General features: G+C 37.7%; 1 protein-coding gene across 10 annotated transcripts in view; it reads right to left on the reverse strand.

The window, feature by feature from the left end:
• LOC139937810 (poly(rC)-binding protein 3-like) overlaps positions 1–27,656 on the reverse strand; it is a 94,340-nt gene that overhangs the window by 17,180 nt on the left and 49,504 nt on the right. For 7 of the 10 annotated variants that reach the window (XM_071933135.1, XM_071933126.1, XM_071933127.1 and 4 more), the window contains 11 exons: positions 21,623–21,851; positions 17,312–17,335; positions 12,186–12,218; positions 11,241–11,357; positions 9,839–9,976; positions 5,594–5,722; positions 4,592–4,666; positions 3,547–3,585; positions 2,527–2,580; positions 1,210–1,288; positions 67–161 (listed from right to left, as the gene is read on the reverse strand). In XM_071933135.1, the coding sequence (XP_071789236.1) occupies positions 67–161; positions 1,210–1,288; positions 2,527–2,580; positions 3,547–3,585; positions 4,592–4,666; positions 5,594–5,722; positions 9,839–9,976; positions 11,241–11,357; positions 12,186–12,218; positions 17,312–17,335; positions 21,623–21,712 (873 nt within the window). In that variant the 5' untranslated portion in view covers positions 21,713–21,851. The remainder of the gene's footprint in view (positions 1–66; positions 162–1,209; positions 1,289–2,526; positions 2,581–3,546; positions 3,586–4,591; positions 4,667–5,593; positions 5,723–9,838; positions 9,977–11,240; positions 11,358–12,185; positions 12,219–17,311; positions 17,336–21,622; positions 21,852–27,656) is intronic. The other 3 variants (XM_071933132.1, XM_071933134.1, XM_071933133.1) reach the window with 3 other exon arrangements.

The following is a 27,656-nucleotide window of genomic DNA, read 5'->3' on the forward strand; positions in this document are numbered from 1 at the left end:
AAATTCAAATCCTATGAGTCAGTTAGAAAAGTAACACAATAATTCATACTATTTTGCTATACTTACACTATTGGGTATTGTTATCTCATGAGTTTGTTGGTTTGCTGCTGCTACTGGTACACTGTTAGTTGCTGCCGCACTGTACTGCTGAATTGCACCTGCTTTATCAACACAACCAAACAAATATACAATTTACACTCAACTGTAACATTCAGACAAATAACACCTCAACTATTTGCAGAATTACATAAGGCGTTAATTTGTCCTGCAGTCGATTTCACAAAACGCTAGGACTAATCCTATCTCAAGTTAGGGAGAGTAACTCGTAACTTAGGATGGGTCCTAACGTCTATGACTATGGAACTGAACTAGTCCTAAGTCCCAAGATTAATCCTAAGTTAGGAAGAGTTTGGTGAAATCGATGGCAGAACTGTAAGTAATGTGAGGAAAACTATATCTCAATGGGCATTGGCTATAAACAACAACACTAACATCAACATAGCAAAGTCAAGATAACTGCTTAAGCATTTGTTCAATTTCCAACTGTCTTTATTCCTGTGGAGTGTAATACAACCTCACTGATTCCTTGCAAAGAAGTAAACACTAAATGAGTTACATATTGAACATACTGTTGACATTCCAAACTGTTCATAAGTTTTGGTATACTGTTAAAACTAAATAGCAGATATACTGTACAAAAAAAATTACTACAGTGGGATTCAAAACATCAACCTCCGGATTAACGTGCCGGTGCTCTACCAACTGAGCTATCTAGCCCTATGTTGGAGGTCTCCCTATCTTGTCAATATCTTTGTTCGGGGGTGCCAGTCAGAAGCCATACAACCGTTAACTGCCGTGTAGCCAGGGATCACACCCAAATTACAATACAACCTGGGAAGCAGCAGCCAGGGGATCACCTTAAGGGGATGTGACTTTTTGTTTCAGATATCAATGTACACCACAAGGGAAACTGACTGTGTCAATTTCAAATATTTTTTATGTTTCTTACATGTATATTAGAACAAATACACACACACAAACAAAGGGTGATTTATGTTCATGTACATTTTTAATCTAACCAGAAAATAAAAGAAACATAAACGACAACATCTTACTAATGAAATGTCAAAATGGAATTGGGAGTCTAAGGATGGGTAGACTTCATTGCAACAATGCAGAGATGGGAAGGGGAAAGAGATTTCGACATACCTGCAGGAAAATGGGACTGCCCTGGGATAGTGAAGGGGGTGGTTGTGTGTTGCATGGCATATTGTTGCAGCTTGGTTAACTGAAACAAATAACAAACAAACCCAAAGGGATGAAAGGTCAGAGGTTATAGGTCAGGTGATTTCTCTTCTCCGGTGTGCAGGTTTAGAGGTTGGAGGGAACTGATGAATAATATCATAGAGTTGAAAAGCAGAGAGTTGCAGGGTATTACGTTTGTAAAGTCAGTATGTTTCAAATGAAACAAAACTGGTTATCAATTCTTGAGAAATTGTTTACATCATGTTCAGCTGTAGATCTGTTTAGTAGACTCTTCAATGCTAATGCTCCATCTAACTTTATCACATTGAAAGTATTACTGAACAGCTTTATGAATAGCGCAGGCTAAATTTCATGTTGTAACTGAGTAAGCAAAGGTCCTGATTAATCATACATTGAGCATACTCTAAGAATAGCCATTCATTAAACATATCTTTACTACTGTGTTTTGTGGTATTACACTGCATATGACATGTCAATTGCGCTCTAGTGCTGAGATACATGTATAATCAACAATTTTTTATACCATAAAACTGGGTATGTTTTTAGACAGTAATATCTTGTACTTTGACTGTAAATGGAGTGCCTTTACAAAAAGCAATGCGCAAAGAACACAATTTGCAGAGTTGTGAAACATCCTAGTGTGCAGGAAAGACAGGAGTGGTCAGAAGGGAGTAATTAGTCTCCATTTCACGAAAAGTTGTTTTATTAAATGACAATGGTGGATCAGATGAACTTGACACAGCTGAAAGCAATATAAACAACTGCTTTAACCCAAGCAAAAGAAAACCCAGCTTTATGAACAAGTCTGATAACTGACTTGAATTTCAATGCAGATAATCCCTTATGAACTCTGCATCAAGAAAAAAACAAAACAATGGGCATTGCCAAGAAATCAACCCCCACCCCATGTATGTTAATCATGATTTAAAAATCTTAACTCCAGAGAAGTTTGACCCCCCAAAAACTATTGCATAATACATTCATTTAAATCAATTCAAGAAACAAATGAACTGCATGAAAAGAACCAAAAGGTGAAGATATCTGTTCGATTTATTAGTTTCCATCACCATGTTGCAACTCGTTTGGGTTTACAAAATGTTCACACAAAAATATTAGAATGGGTGATAAACGCACACCAATATTTGTTTAGGGAAGGTAAGGCCTTGGTTGTTTTGGAGTGAACAATGGTTGAACTCCTTCAATGGTTAAGAGAAAATACACATAAAAGTCCAACGACCTCCAATGATGCTTGACGCTTACCTGGTTTCCCATATCTGGTTGTGGTACAGCATAATTCCCATGCACTGCATACGCCTGTTCAGAAAAATATGAAATTTAACTCAAGTAAGAAATGTTATATGTTGCATAGATTAGGGTATGGAAATTAACCAATCGATGAACATCAAAAGGTACAAGGCATCTCTGCAGAAAAACTGGTGTAAGTAAGATTAAAGGCACTGGACACTATTGGTAATTACTCAAAATGAGCATAAAACCTTACTCTGTAAAGAGCAATGGAAAGCATAAAACATTGTGAGAAACGGCTCCCTCTGATGAGGTAACAAAGTTTTTGAGAAAGAGGTAATTACCTTTTTCTCAAAAACTTTGTAAGAAAAAATAAAATCAAATAATAAAAGACTTCAAGCCAGATGACTTTTACTAGGCATCTGAAAGCACAAAAGCTTGAGCAAATAAAGGTGTTTTTTCTTTCATTATTCTCTTGCAACTTTGATGACCAATTGAGTCCAAACTTTAACAGGTTTGTTATTTTATGCATAAGTTGGGATACACCAAGTGAGAATACTGGCCTTTGACAATTACCAAACATGTCCGGGGCCTTTATATGAAGGAAAACCATTTTGAAAATCGCTGTTTGATTTTGTTGCATCTTCTCAACAGTTGAAGCTATCAAGATGTATCTGTTTTTTTCTTATACAGTAAAACACTATTGCAGATAACTGCGGTGTGTCGTGGTCGAGCAGTCTAATTTCACAAGACCCAGGGCTCTGGTGTTGTCAGTAGCAGAGTGTGGCGTCCAATCCCAGTCATGACACTTGTGCACTCGAGCAAGGCAATTCACCATTATTCCTTCGTAAAAAGTTGGGTAGGTAGTGCATCCTGCTCTACCAGCCAGGCTCATAGTTGATGATACCCATGCCTACAGTGTACATACATGTAGGGGGATCGAGCCCCTGTTTCAGCCCCATGAGTAGGTGGCAGCATGCCCTGTTGACTGATAATTTGGGTTTATAGCCCAAATCAATTAAGTGTAACCCTCACCTTGAAGTGGCCGTCCGGCCTTGTGATGTTAGGCGATATCTTTTATAATAAAAAATAATAAAAAATAAAAATAAAAACTACATTCGTGATTGTAAATGTTGGCAGGATGAAAAGATCATGCTGCAAAATAATCATAACCTGAATACAGCTAGATATCTAAGAAATGATGTAGCTTTGATAATAATGCAGTAGCATGAGTTTTAACAAACCTTGTACATCTTTGGAAAGATTGTGAAATTCGACCCCAAAAGTACCCTGACAAAATTTTACAACACTATCAATTTTGTTTTTCCACTACCAGCTTTTGATGTGCTATGATTGTAGCCAATGCCAAGGAGTCGTTGCATGAACTAAACAGAACAAGTGTCTGAACGAAGTTACACCCGAGTACTCAATGACATGATGAACAAGTCAACTTCTGCTTCTCACAGATACTGAGAACGGACACATTTTGTGTGCATTGTACCACCTGAGTGGAGTGTGTTTGTGGTCAAATTCCCACTTAGTGTACCGCTGTTATTTTCAGGATTGCTGAATGTGCATGTGCACCACAGCGGCTGAGCATCAACATTGTGCAGTGTGTATTGACCCATTTCACCTGACATCATCAAAAAAATCTTGAATGCGCCATACTGGTGGGCAATTTCACTGTAAGTTTTTATATATAACTCTATGATGTGCGTTACGCAGTGAAAGTGCGATTTTTAGGCGACGCGGCACTATTACACGTAAACCTTACTTGCCCACCAACATGGTGAGCGCGGATCAGTCGCCGTGTGTGATGCGCGTGCAAGGGGTCAATACATTGTACATGATGTGTTTCCTATTCAATCTGAACTTGAAAATAAGTAGGGCATGGACTCAATGCAAGTTACGTTGATGATTGGTATAATGGTTTGTTTAAATATAGATTGCAGATTGCAGAGTTTTTTGTGCCAGGCATTGTTTGGTGCTCAACAGATTGATGAAATGTTGCACTTTTAAGTTCCCCAACTTGTTGAGGGTCTGTTGTCATGACAGATATAAAAAGAATGAACAGACATACCTGACCCCCTGCAAAGATGATAGGAGTTGCTGTCTGCTTGGGTCTATATGGGATGGTAGCTCCTTTGGGTGGTGACTGTAAACATTAAACATAAACACATTATCGTATCAGGTCCAATATCCAAATTACAGCAACAAACTCACAAAGTAATTTTGAAGCTGGCTGTTTTGTTAAGCCCAGTTCATATTTCCTGCAAATGCAAATGTGAATGCATCACTAATTTGAGATAACTTTGACGTCACCCACTCGCAACAAACACAGCGCAAAAGTTGAAATGTGCTCAACTCCTGCAAAACATTCGCTGCGAGGGTAGCCCTGTGACATCCAAATTCGTTTCACATTAGCAGGAAGTATGAACCATTGACCATTGATGTGTATTAGTATACTCAGTAATTTCCCAGGCACTGTTAATACAATCACACTAGCTCCTGGGCAATCTTGGTGGTCTAGTTGGCAGACACTGCTCTATAATTGCAAAGGTCGTGGGTTCGAATTCAAACTGAATAACAATATAGCTTTTCTCAACTCCAAGATCTTCATTAATGGCAAAGGACACTATTGATAATTACTCAAATTAATTATTAGCATAACACCTTACTTGGTAACGAGTAATGGAGATAGGTTGATTGTATAAAACATTGTGAGAAACGGCTCCCTCTGAAGTGACGTAGTTTTCGAGAAAGTAATTTTCCACGAATTTGATTTCGAGACCTCAGGTTTAGAATTTGAGGTCTCGAAATCAAGCAGTTGAATGCACACACCTTCATGTGACAAGGGTGTTTTTCCTTCATTATTATCTTGCAACTTTGCCGACCGATTGAGCTCAAATGTTCACAGGTTTGTTATTTTATGCATATGTTGAGATACACCAACTGTGAAGGCTAGTCTTTGACAATTACCAATAGTGTCCACTGCCGTTAAGTAATGTGATCTCTTGTGACCTCAATAACAATCTTCTAAATAAATATCCAGTGGCAAGCCCTTGATGAGAGATCAACTTACCTCCAGCATAACACGACAGACATGATGTACCGCCTTAGTTATTGCTTCTGGTGTTCCTGAAATAGTAACGGCTCTCTCTGTTGAGCTAGGTAGCATCTCACTGGCAACTTGTATTGATGCCCCTGTTGACTGTAAGCACAAACAAATATCAATAAATATTATAGCTGACTTGTCATTAAAAGGCAATCTTTGATTATTAATGGGCATTAAACAGACACATCTGATCCAGGGATGGGTCAAGTCCACATTTTAGTTTAGAATGATCAACTTGAGCCCCGATCACACTTCCTGCGAACACTGTTTTCGCAGCGAATATTTCTCAGGAGTTGAGCACAAGTCAACTGACGCGGATTATTCATTGCAAATTTGTGACCTCAAAATAGACACGCTCACACACACACACACACACACCACAAAAACTTTGACCAACATACTTAGTAACACTAAATTCACGTCCTAGCTCAATTAACGACATGTTCTCACATTTTGCCAGCTGAAGCTACATACATACCAATTAGTAGATTTGTGACATACTGTACGTTTAATGCAAACCATAGTTTTGATTAATATGTCTTGTGAAGTAATTGGGTTTAATTATGTATAAATGATGAATCTGATTAACAATAATGTTGACATGACTAACTCAACAACTTAGATATGAACCTCAGGCTCAAAGAAAAGTACATTCATAATTACTAATTACGAACGATGCATTTCTGTCATTTTATGGTTAATGTTTAATCAAGGAATATTCTCCATCACTGTTACCTTCTTCTAGCCATGTACACTATAATTCTATACATGCCCAGCAACACATTTCATATGCAACATGGCTGCTATGGACCCACTCTATTGCACTTCAAACATCTTCAATGTAAGGCATTTTGAAATTTTACCTCTAAAAAAATAACCTGTAAATGAGAAAATGTTGATAGGAATGGACTTTGAAACAACTCTGCATCAGCAACATGAAAAACATGAGGAGATGTCAACACGTGTAATATACATGCAAACAATGTAAACTCTGATTGCAAAGCAACCTACAAGATATCACCCGCTTGAGGGTTGACTGTTTGTATTAAGAAAGAAGAAATGATGATGCTGTAAGCTAAACCAGAGTTGGGTTACAATGACATGTACTCAAGGATTTTAAAGAAAGAGCAGAAGACTTGACTCATCCTCAATATTCTTAGAAACCACCATTCATTCATTAATTCACTCATTCATTCATTCGTTCGTTCGTTCATTCATTCATTCATTCATTAAGAAATGAAATCATATTAGGTTCTCATGTGTAAATAGGGTGTCTTCTTTAACCTCATGTGCAATTGAGTTTGACTGACATCTGAAGCTACCTTTGCCACTTAATGAAGACAGTATCTTTGTCAACCGAAAACAGTCCTACATAAAATGCATTGATGTGTGACTTCAAAATACTCCCTGCCTCTTAGCTATGCCCTGATATTGGCTATCCTCTGGGTAGGAAGTGACAATTCTTATTTATGCTAATGTTATCTTCTTTCTTGTTTAGTTTTATGGACACTAACAATTGATAGAATCAGCAGACAGTACTGGAGGATTCCATATCCCTTGGCTCAGCAGGAGAGTTTTTAGGTGTGGCGTACATGTACAGGCCTTTCCTATGCGATGTGTGTGGTGTACAGGAGGAGATTTGAACCAATGAGAACCAACATTGTAACAAATCAAACACCATCAGGCTCACATACATGTATGTCAATTTTACTCCAGAATTTAAAACTGTCCTTGTTCAATTTATTTTTATAGGCATACATAATTAATCATAGCCATAGAAGTATGAAATAAAGTAGAATGGATACAGTTATTTTCACACTCTCCACTTGAGTGCACGACAATCAAGCTCGACTGGAAACCATTTTATGATTTGACTGTAATTTAAAATTAAGCAAAATCAAGTGGTAGAACTGTGCAGTGTATCCAGGTCCATCCAAATGAAGGGGGTTGTTTGCCTACAGCCAGCTGCTGCCACATTCCCATTATTTCATTAGCCAATGACAACTCGCCGTACAAAACTCAATTAGTGTGCTGAACGGTTACGCCAGCTGTTAGATCAATAGTGCCACTTAAAAATGGTGCTTTGATCCAATCCTTAGGTCTGGTCTGCAGCTTTTAGTTTCTAGGCAGAATTTGGGAAGGTTTTCATTGCATGTCACACAAAAAGCATGGTCAAAATAAATGGCATTTTTAGCAAACATTTCAGTCTTTCCTTGTTATAAACAGGGTGTTGTGTTAATAAACATGATTTGGGGGGAAATCTTGGAGGATAGGCAGCAGTCTGCACCTGGTTTCAAGCGCCACTGTGGTGCCTTATTTTCAGAAATATTGTAAAAACATTTTCTTTAAAAAAAACAAATCATCTGACAGTTTCACTTTCATTTATATTTTTAATGTTTATCGCAAATACCAGTTGTACAGTAGATCAAGTTTTTGGCAATTAAGTGCAATATAATGGGGTCCATAGCAGCCAAGTGAGTGACTACAATGATAATTATAAATGACTCATTTCAGAGTCAACTTTCTTCTTTGATATACTAATTACAGAACCAATCACAAACAGTTAAAGAACAAGGGTGGATATGCCATTGGTTGAGGAAGCTAAGATGGTTATTGAATCAAATATCTTGAAAAGTGATTAGTTAACCTATCATACTGTCATTTTAGATAAAGCATGACAGAGATAAAGACAAAAACTATGTTAACTATTTAGCACAACAAAAAATGGGGAAAACAGGTCACAGAATGATATAAGGAATCAAGCAGGGCCCAATTTCATGGCTCTGCTTACCGTAAGCATTGAATTGGCTCTCGCCGGAAGCAGGGAAATCTGCGCTTACGTCATGGGCATTTCACAGGCTTGCAAAAAACTTTGACTTTTTGTGCATACTCCCCGTTACAAGGCATCTTTACTTACACAGCTAGCGCAGAAATTAGGCGCTTTCCTGCAAGCGGAGAATGGTGATTGAAACGCAGAGTTCGGCCCAAAACTGAGCCATAAAATTGGGACCTGGTTAGTCTAAAACTATGAACTGATTTGCACTCATCAAATCAGCTATGTACTGTTAGAAGTTATCTCAAAATAGTTAGTTGGGCATCTTTAATCCCTTCTAGCCCATGAATGTCTCAACACGTCATCAGCATTGATAGACTTTTCCCAGTAGAAATCCTCAGTAAAGGTTAGGTTTAGATACCCTTGGCTAAGCAAACAACTAATAACCTACATAGCCCTAATGGGAATATAGCAAGTCCCATGCAAGTCACTTAAACTATCTATTGCAACATGAGCAATAGTTCCATGCCCTGTAGTTCACAAGATGTGCATGATCTATAGCCCTTACAAAAAATGTTAACACATTTTTAATGCATAATAGATTTGCTTTCAACTAGATGATTTTTCTGTAGCATTATGTTTTCCAAGCTTCGTAGTTACCAACTTCAGATACTATTGTGATAAAATTTGTGATGGTGTGTCATCCCTTCTCAAACCCTTTATCAGTGCACAGTTCATGTTCACCTCAAGCACACTTCGTATCTGGTACAATGACTGTGCCATGTTTATCATTTTGGAAGTCAATGCAAGGCAAGTGTGTAAACTTAAACTCAAAATGTAAGTGTGTCTCCTACAAGTATTGTATTGTATAACACACAGGGACATTGAATCCCTCAATGGTGCAACCAAGATAGATGTGATGATGACGTCAGGTGAATGGGGAACTTTTGGGATGCTAGGTGGCAGCAGACTTGCCAGATATCCATTGTTCTCCGTAATGTGCGTATCCTCAGAGCTACTAAAAACGATTGAAATTTTTCTGGTACATGTAGGTCTGCTTCCCCCTGGCATTCCTAAGTCTCCTATTGGTTCAATACACAATACACTTCTGTTGTACTGACCAATGAAACGATTGGATTCATACAAGAAGGTCCACACTGGTGTAATGAAACAATGATAAGTCCTGGGCTACATTTCATTGTTCTTACAGTCATCATTTCTGTGCGGTAGCTGTGTAAGCAATGAATGCCTAGTCACATAAAGAACCAAAAGGCGCAAGGAAAAATTCCATGCTTACCTGTGAATTTGTTTTGCTTACAGTAAGCCATGCCATGACATTTAGTTCAGGACGTTACACAAATATCATTGACATTATCACTCTCTCTACCAAACCAAGAAACAGACAACATTTACTGTGGTACATAGTTTGTAATCCTTACCTCTCTGATATCTTTAATTTTGGAGCCAGCTTTGCCGATAAGTGAACCACATTGGCTAGCTGGGACGATAAGTCGCAACGTCACTGGCGGCTTGGGTGCACCTCCAGGAGTATTGTTGTTTGGATTGGTGGACAAATCCTGCATTGGCATAAGGGGTTTAGTATAAATTAAACAGAATTATTTGAAAGCTTTGGGCCATAAACTTTAATCTTGTCTGATGCTCCCGTCTCTACTAATGACATTCTCCTTAAGCAGCTTTGGCTGACATATAAGTCCCTTGAACCCGTAAGGGGGATTAGAAATTAAGTAGGAATCTAAATATCCCATGAAATAAAACTCAATGTAAGTGCAGTGGACAACTCTATACAGACATGTACATGTCCAAACTAACATACAATTATCACCATGATGAGCGGGCACAAAACAAGATATATATAAAATGTAGCAATAAAGTAATATATGACCAAAAATATTTGTACAGATACTCTGTGTTATATTACTTTTACAAGTTCCGATTACTCTCATTTCAGTGGGCATTACATTAATTTCATGTTTTACCAAATCAGTATGCAGTCAAGATGGTTTGGCATAAGTCTACATATGTTTTTTTTTTCTTCTTCCCCTGCCAAAAAATCCTCACAAGTTTGTTTCTAATGACTGGATAGCTAAATTCATATTCCACAATTGATAAATTTTACTCTGTGTTTAAATCTAAAGGTGTGTGTAGCACGTAAATATAGCCTAAGACTATAGGTATTCCCTACCCTATACTGTAATTAACATGAGCTAGGCCCAGTACAGTATCCCCAACCACATACACGTACATACACGTACATACACGTACATACACGTACATACATGTACATTGTACATAGAATAAGCCAGGTCCTTATGGTACATGTATCCCCACCACTATACCCCTGCCTCTATACCACAATGTAGCCCATGCTACATTAGTGTACAGAGTTTGGGCTACATTTAGATTCAGGCTGCACAGTTTGGACTACAGAGATTGGGCTGCAGAGTTTGGACTACAATAAGATTCAGGCTACAGAGATTGGGCTACACAGAATAGGCTACAGAGTTAAGGCTACAGAGTTTAGGCTACAGAGTTCAAGCTACAGAGATTGGGCTACACAGAATGGGCTACAGAGTTTGGACAACAATAATACTCCTGCTGCAGAGATTGGGCTACAGAGTTTAGGCTACAGAGTTCAAGCTACAGAGATTAGGGTACAGAGATTGGGCTACACAGAATGGGCTACAGAGTTTGGACTACAATAAGATTCAAGCTACAGAGATTGGGGTACAGAATATGGGCTACAGAGTATGGGTTACAGAGTATGGGTTACATATATGTGCCGCACAGATGTGGTTTTGTTATGCAAAAGTAGATACTTGCCAATTCAAACTTATTTGTTATTAGTGAGAATGCTGCGTTGATTGACTCGGGTGAGCCTGTGATGGTAACAATTCTCTCTTGACATGAGCTATCTGAGATGTTAATACGTGCTCGACTCTGAAATCCAAATCAAATAAAAGAAGTCAAAACATATTCAAGATAAACTACTGAGCATATAGTTAAATTAACTAATTGTGTTTTAATCGTCATGAGAATTATGTAGGTCTTCAGAACCATATATTTTTCTTAGAAGTTGTTATCCTCAAACTAACAACTTCTTCCGTACAATTCCACAATACATGTTTATTGGCTGCAAATCTCTCCAAATAAATGATTGTACAGTGACTTTGCAGTACCCTCATAATAGCACATTCACCCCAGTATGTTATCCAAATTGCAAGTGTGTAAAGTGGGAATGTTTGTTACTCGTCCAAACCCCCTCATATACTTGAATAAACATTCCAGAGATGGGATCTGTGTTGATATAATAAATGCCAAAGTCTACCAATGCACAAAGTCAATGTACAAAATCAGACTGACATATTGGTAGAAATGTCACATGATTCAAGCAAAATTTAGAACACTTAAGTGGTACATGTTAATTTTTTGGGGCCAACACATACCGTAATGCACTGATTGATAATCAATAAATAAGTATATGACATTAATGGTTTGAAGGCAAAGCTTGGCGACTTGCTCACAATCTACAAGTATAAACAGTGCATTTAACATCTCACATTTGTGCTTGCTTGCTTTCAACTAGCTTATGTTATACTATCTAAAAAGCAATATATGCTGTAAATTTATTTATTACTTTACTTTAGGTTATTTTTTCTCCACTGTAAACAAGTCTTAATATGTTCCTTCTCCCGGGTCTAACACGGTTTCGTAGTGGTGTTTGACCAGGATCAGATGTTTGTAAAACTATTTACATATTTCACTCACCTCTGCTCTGAATCTTTTGACAGTTTCTCCATTCTAAAAATCAAACAAAAATGAAAAGAGCTGTTAAATAAAAAAAATAAATGTCAAATGGATTACACAGCTGACATACATGTTTAGTCTTGTAGTAAACCAACAAACAGGTGGTGAATGGGTTGGCTGGTGAAGTCTGCTTTAGAATCAAAGCTTTATAATGCTGGTCTATCCCTATCTTAACTGGTTCATCATTGGGCTTGAGAAGAAGAGTTTTCTTTTAGTCTCGCAAAAATAAATGCACAGGTATCTGAGAAGCGCCTCTCATCACCGGGCATGCTCAATGGTTTAGTGGTTAAGACATCTATCTCATGAGAGAGTGCATAGAACATGGCTTTCAATCTCTGAGAGTAGTAGGCCTGTCGATCGCACTCCCCCACAGTACTCAGGAAAGCATTGAATCACACACCAGGGTAGGGTAAAACCAACGATAAATGTCTCTGTTCCTAATAAAAATTACTACATCTATTCTACTAAAATGATAGTCGCTGAAGACTAAACTGTACGTAAACGGATAAAACTCCAAGTAAGATCTTGGTCTCGCTTGCAGAGAAGTTTAGGCTGATGGAGGAGGGGATGGCACTTCCTCCCACAGGAGGCTCCTTAGTATTTACCTTTCACTTTCACCACAACAGGTAGGCCCCTACTTTTCACTCAAACATTCTTTGTAGTGTAATGATAGACTACATAAAAGGTGGCCGAGTAGGCATCTATTTCATAGGCCCTATGTATAAAGATATTCAGTCAATAATGATTCCTGGATGTCACTTGCCAGGGTGCTTGGAAATCCTTATGTGCTTTTTTGTGGTCTTTCCCCTCAGAAACTACTGAAGTCTTCCTTTTATCCCCTCAAATGAGTCAACACCCAACAATGTGATTTTCATTTTGATGGTCAGACATCCACCAATGCCAGCCAATCCCCAACACCCATCCTAAAAGAACAAGGGTCAAACACTAATCTTCATAATGTTATAACAATTTTCACCTTTTACTTGATATAATAAATAAAATTGAATTGAATTTTGATAACTCCCTGACTAAAACAGATATGACCAAATTCTACACTTATGTGAACAAAACATTTCCTCACAAAATCAATATCAAACTTGACTCAATTGCAAACTTGTCATGATTAAAAAATGAAAGAAAACCCAAGCTTTAATTATTTTGTTTGACCAACAATATAAACTGTGGAGAAAACAAGCCTCTTGAGTGTGGCCCGTGTCTTGATAAAGCACTTGAGAGGATAGATAGGGTTAGATGACAAGAATCTAGACTCCACAATGAGTTCACCTTATGTAGTGTTATCATCAATCAACCGGGCTTCACTATCATGTCATTATTTGCACTCCCACACTCGGCCTTCGGTTTAAGCAACGACCATTTATTATTTATTTGAATTTCCTGAACAATTTTTGAGCCGTGAATACAAACAAATCATATCATTCATTTGCTATTTGGGGCTTTTTTTTAAAAGAAATTCACAAGCACTCTGTTTTACTAATATTCAATGTTGGGTAAGAAAGAAATAGCTCTCTTCTTTTTGTCCCATTAACTATTAAAGCAATTCTATGTTGAAGACTAAATATTCTTTAAAATATCCTTATGGTATAATAAAGATCCCAAACCACTTGTTTGTTATTAAAATCTTGAACGTTTTAGTTAAAGATAAAACACATGCTCTTTAAATGCATATTGTCATCATTAGATGGATTGAGAATCGTTGTCCTTGAAAATCAATTCCTGAAGGAAAACGTTATACATTCATACATTCAACGTTTCCTTGAAAGTCATGTGTAGTCAAGAAGAGTTGCTGTGTCAATGGAGTTCAATACCAAGAACACATACATGTCTACATGTACATCACCATATGGCAGTTTGAGATAAAATATTTGGCTTTGTGCATATTTAAGCTGGTGATTAAAGACAATAATAACTACACTGTGCCTCTGCCAAAGTGCCTACATTCACCGAGTATTAAAAACTCCATTGCATTAAGCATACAATAAATTGGCTGAAGAGTCTAGAGCTAATTATCTTAAATCAGATTTCTTGGGATAGAGGTCAAAAGGTGGACCTGCCAAGATGAATCCCATACGCCTACTATACACCTATTATACACCTTGTTCATAGAGGTTAATATCAAGGAGTACTACATGCACACAGTTGAATATGCTAATGATTTATATCTTGTGGTTTTCCATTACCAATATAAATAAATCTGCAATACTGTTGTACCCATAGCATCTGCAAAGCACAAAACTCATCAAGTAGCAAGTCATTGAATTGATGTGTGAGTAGCCTACTTCCAATTACTTGCTGCTGGGTGCCGAGTGCTGAGTGTATGATAATGATCAGAACTCACGACAATCAGGCAAGATGGGGAATAGAGAGAGTAATTGAGAAATCTAAGCATAGACCGAAAGATGGCAAAGGGCAGTTTACAATTTGGGATATCACAAATACAAGCTCAAAGCTCATAATAATACAGGTCTGAGACACAATACCTAACTACAGGCAAATAGAGGGATTTCAACTTGCCATTAGGCCCTATAGGACTGGAGTTTTGCTTTGCCAAATAATCTGCTTGCAATATGTGATTGATGACCATCTACTATGTCATAATAAATATGAAGACCATGGCTGCTCATATATGGAGCATCTCATTGTGATGATTTGTGCAGCCACAAGGCAAGAACAGACAATCCACTGGCTATTGAATATCAGGTGTAGCAACGGTTCTAGTATTAGGACTCCAATATTGAAGTCATCCAGCACATGTTATGATTTAATACTTTTCACAACGACTGCCACTACCAAACACTCTAATCCATTCAAAAACGTCCCTCTATTTCCTTAATACCAGTGCCACATGGATTCTCTTTTAGAAGGACACAATGTATAGTAATGTAAATAAGTGGAGCAGTATTTTTCGTTTGAGTCAGCTATTCTCATTCAGTCTGGCCCTGGCCCTAGATTCCTGAGCCTAAAATAATGCCGCTCTTCATTTTTAGGGTCAGGATTGGGCATGGCCCAAGATATTTCACAGTCAGGGATAAGATACTAATATCCCCAAAGAGACCCCAAAACATCCTCACAAAGGACAAATTTCCAACAGCCAATTGAAATCAGACACCCCTTCCCTAGATCACCTGTGGTCTGGCACAATAACCAATCAGTGGAAAACGCTAGCAAAATAACAGGTGCACCCACTACACAAACACCCCACCAACCGTAACACCCCTCTACTTGGAAATGGACTGGTCCCACTCAGGGAATTCATGCAATCCCATGCACTTCTCAGGAGGGAGGAGGGATAGGGATTGACCTAAAGACGACTGACTGTTTTCAACACAAACGTATTCCCGGGTGGCACAGAATTAAGTCTGACGTAAATTGGGCATTGCAAATTGCAGCTTAAACGGAATAAGACTTCTAGAGCAAACAAATAAGCATTAACACAATCAAAACAGGTACTTAGGATCTTCAAAATGATTCAAACTCTTGGCATTAAATGTCTAGTTTTCTGTCCTGAAGGTGCAAGACTGTGAATTCATAAGCATTCAGCAATATAATCATTTAAACATGGCTGGAAATAAGGCGACTCTGCAAGCATGTCACGCACCATTCTCTTGTGATCCAGATAAGAAAACGTTCCATCGTAAAGTTTCTCTGAAATAATCAAAGCCCCTCCAGTTCAATGTTAATTTACATAGAGACTTCAAGAACAGATCATTCATTACATAGTTAGAATATGGGTTTTCCCCATAAATGAGCAGCATGTGGGAATAGGGAAATTGTGGCTAAAAGGTTGTCAACATTTTTTGTTTTGTGCAGCTTCAAAGCCCTTTGAGGCATGTGCTTAAAAAAACACCTTTAGGGCAAATGTAAAAGTATTTAAGAAATTGACTGTATATTGGAACTATTAAGAGCTCTCATAGGAGTGTCTGTGTTCACTACCTGCTAAGGTTAGGAAAGTAAATGGAACATCATTTACAAAATATGTGTCTTCTATTTTTACTTATTGAACTATTCTGTATCTATTCCTGTTACATACAAGACTCATTTTAACTCTTTAGAGGCCCTTCCATATCAAATATCACCATACGTCCAGACATTTCAAATCATGTTTATTTTTGCCCCCTTATTTTCAGAAGAAATGTCAGGAAAAGGATTAAGAAACAGAAATTCATTTTTTTTTGCTTTAGAATTTTACTTTCTAAGTTAACATGGGAAACATTGTAAAATGTTGGTTTGGTGCGATACTTTTTGTTGACACTCATGTTTGAGTGGAAGTTGGTAAAATCTTTCAGCCATCTTGTTGGAGCAGTTTGGAACAAACCAATTGCAACCATAATGGTCACACTAAAAAATAAAATCATAATTTTGGTGGTTAAATTAGATATTAACAGAATTTTAAGTGTATTCTATAGCTTTCATATTCATCACTCGGTAACGTTCAAGGCACTTCAACATTCAGTATTTACCTGCAAGGTATGTGGGACTACGTTAGAACTAAGAGACCTACTCCTTTTACATAGCATCATGTAATGGTTTACACAGTGCCGTGGCACACTATGCAGCCAATCACCATACCACACTCTCTCATGCCTTCCTTTATACAAATTAAGTTATATTAGGACCATACAACCAAACTTAGTTCCTTTGTATTGCTCCTTACCCAACTTGAATTCATGATTCAACTTCAACTTAAAGTATTCAAAGCAGCCTATCAGAAGTTAATTTTCCACAATTTTAACAGAGCTACTTTTTCCTTTTGATTAAAAACAAACGAAGAGAGCAGAATATATTTGTTGAAATTTCGATGAACAAGTTAACCACATGCCATAATTGTAGTCGTGTATGCAATTTCCTCCTAGAGTCGACGGTGGTGTAGACTAGATGACAGATATGCAGTTTGGTTGTGTACTCTGTACACAGAAAGTGGTGCCAAATACTTATGAGTAGCAATTTGAATCAAAACATGTTGATGGAGCAGATGAAACCATGCCCCCACCCCCCACCCTTTAAATACAAAAAGAGAGCCACAGAGAGGGCGGAGACAAAGCCAATAATGCTTGGCATGAGGCACTCACCTTCCCTATGATGCTGCCAACTTCCTGCAGGGCAAGAAAAGAAAGAGAAAACCAGGAGGGGATTAATTTCCTGCCAATGGATTGCGTGAATAACAAGTAGTCAGTGGACAGACAGCACACCCAGGGCAACAATATGCACAAACAGGGACCCGGTTTTTAGACATGTGTGTAGTTAACAACCTATACATCTACACTTGGTTTATGCACGGACGGATCAAGAATGCGGGGGATGGCAATCGGTGTTTCTATTGTTTGTTAGGTGTCCAGACAATGTTTCAAGGAATCTTGGCTTTGGGCTAACAACACCCTTCTAAATGTCTCTTTATTGATTGTTCTTATACTAGCCAGAATGTAAGTGCATGTACCTGTTCTAGTTGCAGGTCATTTGCCCAATATAAGAACTGTTTTCTATTACCTTAATAGTCATCTATATGTGTGATTTTTCAATAATACATGGATGATCACACCAGGGCATTACAATCAATTCAGACCAGTTGTAAGTGTAACCCATTACAAATGTAGGCCATTATAAAGAGTAACTGAATGTAAACTGTTGAAGTTAAGATCGCATAGTGTACATGCGAAGTGTACATGTATAACAATGTCATGTAAAAATGTACATGTATACAGTAGGTCCAGTTTAAGATGCATTCTGCGATAAGATAAAGGTTACTCATGTGGATGTACACCCTTTTATTTCAGTGTCTTTGCAACATGTATAAAAGCTCATACATATATGACAAACATGAACACACGTATTGCAGTTTCTGCACAACTCTGAACTATGCTGGATTCAGCCAGAACAGCATGTGAGAATACTTGAGGGTCCATGACCCAATATTGCATCAATATAAGAATTCTCTGAGCCTCCCTAGAGAGATGATCTTAGATATAAGTCAAGGGGTCACCAGAGTCTCTCTCACACGCTATGGATCAATGCAACAACCAATAATGGTCTCACAAACAACCATTCCATAAGAGTCTGCCATATATTGAATAAGGACAAATAAAAAAATCATGCGCCAAGCCAAATGAAAGATTTGTCAACTCTTAACTTTTTATAAAATCAAAGATTGGGAGGTCATGGCTTATATGGGGTCTGATAGTGTGTCCCAGGGTTGCTGATTTCCAACCTACTAAAAACTTGAATGTACATGTATTTTGCTATGTAACGGTGCAGGTCCCTTTTAAAAGTTTATAGGTATTCTTTAATTTTGATCATTTAGCACTGGTTGATCTGGGGACCTTGGTTAGTGGAGTGCACTCATAAGGTTACTCACTTTAAGGAATGGAACAGTCTAAGTTCTATCTCACTTTAAGGAAGGGAACTCTCTAGGTTCTACCTCACTTTAAGGAATGGAGCAGTCTAGGTTCTATCTTACTTTGAGGAATGGAACAGTCTAGGTTCTATCTCACTTTAAGGAAGGGAACTCTCTAGGTTCTACCTCACTTTAAGGAATGGAACAGTCTAGGTTCTATCTCACTTTGAGGAATGGAACAGTCTAGGTTCTATCTCACTTTGAGGAATGGAACAGTCTAGGTTCTATCTTACTTTGAGAAAAGGAACAGTCTAGGTTCTATCTCACTTTGAGGAATGGAACTCTCTAGGTTCTACCTCACTTTAAGGAATGGAACAGTCTAGGTTCTATCTCACTTTGAGGAATGGAACAGTCTAGGTTCTATCTCACTTTGAGGAATGGAACAGTCTAGGTTCTACCTCACTTTGAGGATTGGAACAGTCTAGGTTCTATCTCACTTTGAGGAATGGAACAGTCTAGGTTATATCTCACTTTGAGGAATGGAACAGTCTAGGTTCTATCTCACTTTGAGGAATGGAACAGTCTAGGTTCTATCTTAGTTTGAGGAATGGAACAGTCTAGGTTCTATCTCACTTTGAGGAATGGAACAGTCTAGGTTCTATCTCACTTTGAGGAATGGAACAGTCTAGGTTCTATCTCACTTTGAGGAATGGAACAGTCTAGGTTCTATCTCACTTTGAGGAATGGAACAGTCTGGGTTCTATCTCACTTTGAGGAATGGAACTCTCTAGGTTCTATCTCACTTTGAGGAATAAAACTGTCTAGGTTCTATCTCACTTTGAGGTAATAATGGAACAGTCTAGGTTCTATCTCACTTTGAGAACAGTCCGGATATATTCCTCCCACTCAACTCTAAAGGTTGGCATACTCAATATTTGTATATCACATCCATAAATGTCTGTGCATTTCTATTCGAGTGTAGGTAATACAAAAATATATAGGATAGCCATATATGCCCATGTATGGCCTCTAACAGGGTTAGGGCACAGCGACCATTCTGTTTTCTTCATAATTCAATTTTTCTTTACCAGTGTGAAGTAGTTCAACTCAGCGAGAAAACATTCTATGACCAAATGCAATTTAAGGAGCAACGATTGAATTTCGTATTAAATGTCATGCTATTTTTCTGAAAATAATCTTTGTTTACAAGTTGTTTATGATTGTCCGTTCCCCAAAGCTTTTGAATACAAAGAAATCAATTGTTCTTTTATTATCCAACGATAGGGAGATAAATTTGTCTGTGTGGTATTTGACACAAAATATGTGTACTGTTCATTTTAATGAATTTCAACATTCAAGTTGTGTTACACACATCAAGCATTGAAAGCAACGTCATAACCAATCAGGATCCCAAAGAGGATATAGATAATTCACAGCCAGGAAAATAATCTTCAGGCCAGTCAAAGAGTTGATGTCTACATGTTTACAAACATGCAAACTGTTTGGGCCAAGTAGGTCAACTTGTCTGCTCGAATCGTGCTTCAAGCAATGCCGAGTGTTTCATTGTACAATTCAATCTGACTGACTTGAACTGTTTCACCCAGTATGATGTAATGTGTGTTCTTGATGTCCACATATTGCAGCTGTACTTTAGTTCTCTGTCACTGATCTTGATTGGATATGATAAGGTTAAACCCTTGAAACTAATACTGCCTTTCATTGGGATCACTGTAAAATGGAGTGCTTAAAGGCACTGGACACCTTTTGTAATTACTCAAAATAGTTGTTTCCATAAACAATTGCTTGGTAACGAGCAATGGAGAGCTGTTGATAGTATTTATACAACATTGTGAGAAACTGCTCCCTCTGAAATATCATACATGTAGTTTTTGAGAAAGAGGTAATTTCTCACTCAAAATAGTAAAAGACTTCAGGCCTGAAGCCTTTTATTATGCATCTGAAAGGACATCAAGTTGTGCAACAAGGGTGTTGTTTCTTCCATTTTTCTCTTGCAACTTTGATGACCAATTGAGCCCAAATTTTCACATGCCTGTTATTTCATGCTTGTGTTGGGATACACCAAGTGAGAATACTGGTCTTAGACAATAGACCCTTCCCATGAAATATGTAAATTGCACATAGCGCGTGCCCACTAACGTTTTGGTTGGCAAAATGAGGGAAAATCACGCTGTTTTGTACAGGGCTAATGGGTGCATGACGCAGATGCGATTGCGCATCTGCTTAGTGCACAACTGTATGGCGTTTGCCAACCAACAGGGTCTGTACGCATGCGTGAATGGTTATTAGCATATTTCATGGGAAGGGTCCATTACCAATAGTGTCCAAAGTCTTTAAGAGTTAAGATGACCAGCTGTGTAATACCATAGAGAAAGGACGGCTATGTTAATACAGCATACATCACTCTTGAGATCAGCCTGTATCTTATGACTACATCAACAATGGGGGGTATTCAATGAACACTTTTAGTGCAGTCGATGTTGTTACAGAATTTTGACAACAATCTTATTAACTTTGAGCCCCTGTTTCTTTGTAAAAACAAGACAACTTGACGGTTGAGATGCAGAAAACAAGTGCAAATGAACATTTTGTATTTTATATACTGTATTAAAATATTGGCCAGATGTTACTCATGTTGAATATTGGCTGGAACATGTACATGGCTGTAACACCGTCTACCATTATGTACCACAAGCCAACGTCATTGCCCCCTTTTTTATTTTGGGTTAAACTATTTTCAGCATTGGGAATGACATTTAATGTACATCTATAGCAATCTCCAAAACTAAAGTTTGCCCAGCAAAGCAACATTTTACTTTAGCTTTTCAGCACAACATTTTTCAATCAGTGATAATATAACATCAACAGAGCCAATAAGTTACACATTGTGCTTTCTGGTCAGTTGGTGCATGGTTGGTGTATTATAGTTTGTACATAGTATGCCAAATGTTTCATTTATAGCAACACTGTGTGATCTGCTCCTGACCAATGATATAGTCTACACATAAAGTCAAGCTAGTGTTATCACTATTACCTTGCCCTGCATGATCAGTCTAATTGTGAGAGTCACACTCGGTGTGTCGCTATTTCCCACCATTCCTGGTGTGTCGTCTGTGGTTGTCATGGTGTAGAATGGGGATGGAGGAAAAGTGGGGGTGGGTAGGATGGTCAGGGGGTATGAGGGAAATTGGACGAAGGTCGTCAGGTTGACGGTGTGGTGGTTACCCTTGGTAGTAATTCAGTCTCTCCACGCCTCCTCCAACCTGCAGTCAAGAAAAACAATGAACAGCCATTTTTATATCAATTGTTGTTTTGGTTTTTTTGAAAATGGAACCGCTGGATAACTATACTTCAGTAAATGAAGCATTTCTCATTAGAGATACAGATAAAAATCAAATAATTGTTTTGTTACAAAAATGTTGAAACATCAGAACAGTCTTGAGTTTCTAAACCACATAAAAAAGCACCAATGGACGAAATAGTGCTCACACTGGTGCACTTCATGGTGCAGAGTACTGTATCTCACTCTTTGAGCAGCATGGCAGCCATATTGATTCAGTGGACAAATGAAAAACAAAGGTATCGTTGCTGAAACAGAGAGCACTTACAGCATCTCACTCCTCTGCTATATTGATCCATTAAAAGTGTCCACTGATTTCTAAACACAAGGCAAAGTGTATTACCTAGTCTGAGCGGCAATTAATTCCTATGAGAGACTCATTTCAGAGCTGCACAAAGTGGACCCACGGGACCTGGTACAATGTATTTCTTTAAAAAGCATCGAAGAGAGACATAGCATCAATTTGCAACAATCCTATGACTTCCTATGTATGTATAGGGGGAGATGGGTTCTGCTGTAGTTCTTCGATCGATAGATAAGTCACTAAAAGCCATCCTATAGCTATAAACCAATCGCTTACGCATTCTGTTTGTTCCTACGCCAGGTCAAGTGATTGAAAAAGGTCATTTCAAAGCCTATATTGCCCCTAGCAAGGGGCAATACAAGAAAGGGTTTCCGATTTGGAAACAAAAATCTACAAAAATCAATTGATAGTGGAAAAATTTATATCATATCTTGTGTGTTTTTGTGAGTGCTCATCCCTCGAAAAAAAAACAGAGAAGAGAGTTTGTAATCAAGTTAGGAGCAAGAAAATTGGTTTGCTGACAGGATTGACTGAAAGCGATACATCTGAATGACATGCAATCAAAACTACTCCCAAGGGAGCTTAAGAAAATGCTGTGAACTGTTCTGGAATGGATGGGAGAAAAATCATGACTAGTCTGTGATATGTCTTAATGTATGCAGCTCAAACAACATGGGAATACTCCTCAAACCACTTACATACATATATCAATCTCCCTACTGCCCTTGCCTGCAACTGACATAGATTTATTAAAACAATAAACCAGGGTAATACCACAAATGAATTCCTTAGCTCACTAGAGCATTCAGTGTGGACCAATACACAATCTCATCTTCTTAAACTAATAGAAGAAGGGGGAAGTGTTGTCTCTCTGCAGAGACTAATCATGCGAATGTGTGTGCGTCACAGAGGCCTGTCGTGATTTCAATTTGCATGCAGATTGCTGCTGGGATAATGTCTTTAAAAGGTTAAATCAGTAAGGCCCAAAGCATAGTTTCAGTTGAATATATCGTTGACTAACTAATCAATACTGTATGATCAAGCATGCACATCAATTAATTTAACCTTGGAAGACCCAGGGGTAAGTAAAGAGATGGGAGGGGGGGCTATGTGACTAGTGCAGCACGACTCCACTCAATCCAGCCAATTCTCACACCATTAAAGCCACCATTCATGATTGGTAATCTTAGAAAACTAATCAATCTCACTCTTTACAGTAACTTTAATTGGTGTCAAGTTTCAAGTGAAGAATCACTTAAACTTTCTTGTTGCCGGTCCATTCGCTTTAGTCACACTTATCAAGCAGTTTTTGAATTAGTTTTTTGTCTTAATCAAGGACGCATTATTTAGTTTGCAAATATTAGGTAAATTAAACTTGATAAGTAACTACCAACAGTCCCAGTTCCTTCAATGTCCAATTGCCAAAGTGAAGGATTTGGAAGGACTTGGGCTAGTATGTCCATTAAACATTGCTAATCAGAGCGCCAGGCATTCAAACTACTGTATACCATTGGGGTGTGGATTGACACAGGAAAAGAGAATATGGCAGGATTCCAGCCATATCTGCCATACTAAAAGTATAACCCAAATGAGTCTTCTGTCAGGTCACTAATACAATATAGTTATTAGGATACCACTCAATAAAGAGAACAAAGAGTTCACATTACTTACCACACATCAGAGTTATGCGTACAATCAATATTATACATTCATGTAAAGATTCTAAAAATAGTTTGAGAGATATGAGTTTATGAAATACTTAACTTTGATCTTAAGTAATTCAACATTTGATGATGTCAACATGATGTCACAACTGCCTGATTCTAAGCAGTAAGGATTTAAGTCTTATGAAAGTTGCAAAAATATAATGTATTTCTGACAATTGAAACAAAAGAAAACCAGAGCTTAATTTAAATAAATTGTGAACAAATACCCTGCTGTCTCTGTAACTTGGTTGAGAGTTTCTTGTGTGAATATGATTTTCATAAACTAAGATTTTCTATCCCAGTTTGGAGAAGGAAAGGTCATATGGGGTCAATGCTGTGTAGCTATGCTCCACCTCCACCCACCCACCAACCCATCAACTACATATGCTCAAAATCTCCTTTGTGCTATGCTTGATTTCCAGACCTTTATCCTTTTGTTGTACAAAAAAATGAGTATTACAAGAGATTGATAGTCTACCTCTATTGTTTTTTCACTGTATTCTGCATAGTTGTGAAGCAAGTCCAAGATTCCAGCATACCATGGCTGGTTATCAGCTCTGAATTACAGCCAGAGTTCAGGCCTGTTCAGGGTAAGACATTCCATACTTCCTTCAAGACAAACATGGTTTACTGGTGTATTTTGGGGGAAGTTTGTTGTCCTAACCTTATTTAGTTACTGTGAAAATGATATTCTGAACATTAAAAACTACATGGGAATTTCCAAAATATTTTCGTTTTGACTAGAAGGAAAGGTAAAAACCAGACAAACAATCAAAGTGATGGCAAGAAGATTGTTTGTTGTCCTGAGATGAGTAAGTAAAGTGCAATTATGTGATTTCATCTTAAATCAATCATATTGACTCTCAAGGTGGCACACAAGGAGGTGGTACACATGTACATGAAACTCACTTTATCTGAATATCAGACCCTTTGAGGACCTGGGGCTAATTTCAGAGCTGCTTCTTGAAGATCAAAAATTCACGTAGCTAAGCACCAAATAATTTTGCTGACGTCAAAAAGGTCACCAGCCAATAATACCATTCAATATGTACCATGGAACTGCTTTTATGCTACATTTTGCTCAGCAGAAAAATGGTAAGCAAAATTGTTTATTTTGTATCTCCATGATTAAAGTAGCTAATTGAAATTGGGCTCAGGTCTTCTTAAGTTAACTTGTCTACAGTACGTAAAATGTAATCATGTAAGTATCAAATATGTACATATGTGGAAAGCATGTACGTTCGCACAGTTAGAAAATTTGCGATAAGGAAATCAACAATGCACCTCCTTGTCTCATTTTCTTTCACTTCTTAAAGACTTTTGCATAACAATAGATTCGGTGTGCATTATATATATATACACTGTATTGTTTTCAGAATAAGTTTGGGGATTTGAATTTTTTTTCTTCCTTTTTGGATAAACAAATATTTTGCAGAATAGGGTATATGACGATGCTTTGACAAAATACGTAGGTACTTTGACCGGTTGCCATGGCGATATATCATCTACCTTCAAGGCAGATTTGCATGACATTGGTTCTTATTTACTGTTCAGAGAGAGTGTAATGGCAAATTGGATAGACGGGTTCAACGTTTCATTGCTGAGCAATCAGCGCATTATATATTTGTACGTGTTCAGTTCCATGCATAAATTCAAGTAATTTAGAATCAATCAGAAATCTCAATGTTAAAGTATGCAGCGTTACCATGTCAGTATGTCATACTACCATGTCAATCTACCATGTAAATGTTTGCTATTATAATTTGAATCAGCTGAAAATACACTTTTCCCCATCATATAGTTTTTAAAGCAGCTTCAAATAATGGTCTCCATGGTAAAACCAGATCTTGCTCAGGATATGACTTCACAGTTTATAGTTTAAGCATTTCAAAACATTTTCAGTTCCACTAACGACGTCATGTAATAAATCCAGAGCCACTATGAAAAATATTGCAACAGGTTTATTTTCAGCTGATTTATTGGCCCGATTATAAACTTCAACCATTTTACATTGTCATGTGGATAAGGTAGTATAATAACATCCTTAAAACAATCTTGGTGAAATCTTTCTCCATGGTGAAACCATTTAATGTTGGTGAAACCATTTGAAGTTGGCAAAACCATTTAATATTGGTAAAACCTTTTAATGTTGGTGGAAATATTCAATGTTGGTGAAACCATTAAAGTGTACCGAACCACAATTTTTAACTATGATCAGTAAAATGTGAGAATTGAACATGTGTATTGAGTTTGCATACATATTTTGTCTGTTGAATGCTACGTGTAGGTGTCATTAATTGGAGGGTCCTACATTATGTCTCATTAAATAAAGTGCCCTTGGTCTCGTTTTGTTGATAATAGGGTCATTTGTCTCATTAAAGGCACTGGATACCTTTGGTAATTGCAAAGGTATCCAGCCTTTGATAATTGTCAAAGACCAGTATTCTCAGTTCTCACTTGGGGTATCCTAACAAATGCATAACAAATCTACAAGGAAAAACCACATTTGTTTCAAATTTGTGTGCTTTCAAATGCCTAATACGATTCTAGCAAGATATCTGTTGTTATTATTATTGAGCACACTATTACTTCGCTGTTTCACACAATGTTTTATACTATCAACAGCTCTCCATTGCTTGCAACCAAGTAAGTTTTTATGCTAACAATTCTGTTGAGTAATTACCAATAGTGTCATTGGTCTCATTAAGGGTAGGGTATTTTGTCTCATTAAGGGTAGTTCCTATGGTCACAAGAAGTGTAGTTCCCTTAACTTCAACAAGGGGGTTAGTGTAAGCTCCTAAGTAATAAGTGTAGGGCGCTTGGTGCCATTAAGGTTAGTGTCCTTGCTTTCATTAAGTATGGGGACAAGTCTCAACAAGTGAAGAGTCCTTAGTCTCTTTAGGTGGATGGATCCAAGTCTTCTTAATTATAGGGACCTATGTAGGTCTCATTAAGTGTAGGGTCCTTGGTCTCACGGTCTCATTAAGTGTAGGTTCCTATGTCTTAAAGGCAGTGGACACTGTTGTAATTACTCAAAACAATTATTGGCATAAAACTTTACTTTGTAACGAGCAATGGGGAGAGGTTGATGGTATAAAACGTTGTGAGAAACAGCTCCCTCTGAAGTGACCTAGTTTTGGAGAAAGGAGTAATTTTCCACGAATTTGATTTCGAGACCTCAAATTTAGAACTTGAGGTCTCGAAATCAACCATCTAAACGCACACAACTTCGTGTGACAAGGGTGTTTTTCTTTCATAGTTATCTTGCAACTCCGGCGACCGATCGAGCTCAAATTTTCACAGGTTTGTTATTTTATGCATATGTTGAGATACACCAAGAGAGAAGACTGGTTTTTGACAAATACCAATAGTGTACACTGTCTTTAATAAGAGTATGGTGCAGAGTGATAATGATCTCATGCCAAATACAAGCGTGTCAAATACAAACATATACTTCAAAGATCAATTATAAGTCATTTATTCTTGGGTTCCCATAATGCTCATCCCAGTCATGGCAGTCCTATATACTGTAGATGTGATTACAAGTTCAGTTAGCAAACTTTCATTCCTACACGTACGTACTTATCATAAGAAGCACTAGGCATCGGTTAGACATAGACTCCTGTGTGTCATCACACTAAATTTAAGATTGTTTTATAATCTTTCATCAATCTACAATTCCCTTATCATGATTGTAAAGGAGGATGTTGTCAGGTCG

This window comes from Asterias amurensis, chromosome 5, assembly GCF_032118995.1.
Source record: "Asterias amurensis chromosome 5, ASM3211899v1".
Classification (NCBI taxonomy): Eukaryota; Metazoa; Echinodermata; class Asteroidea; order Forcipulatida; family Asteriidae; genus Asterias; species Asterias amurensis.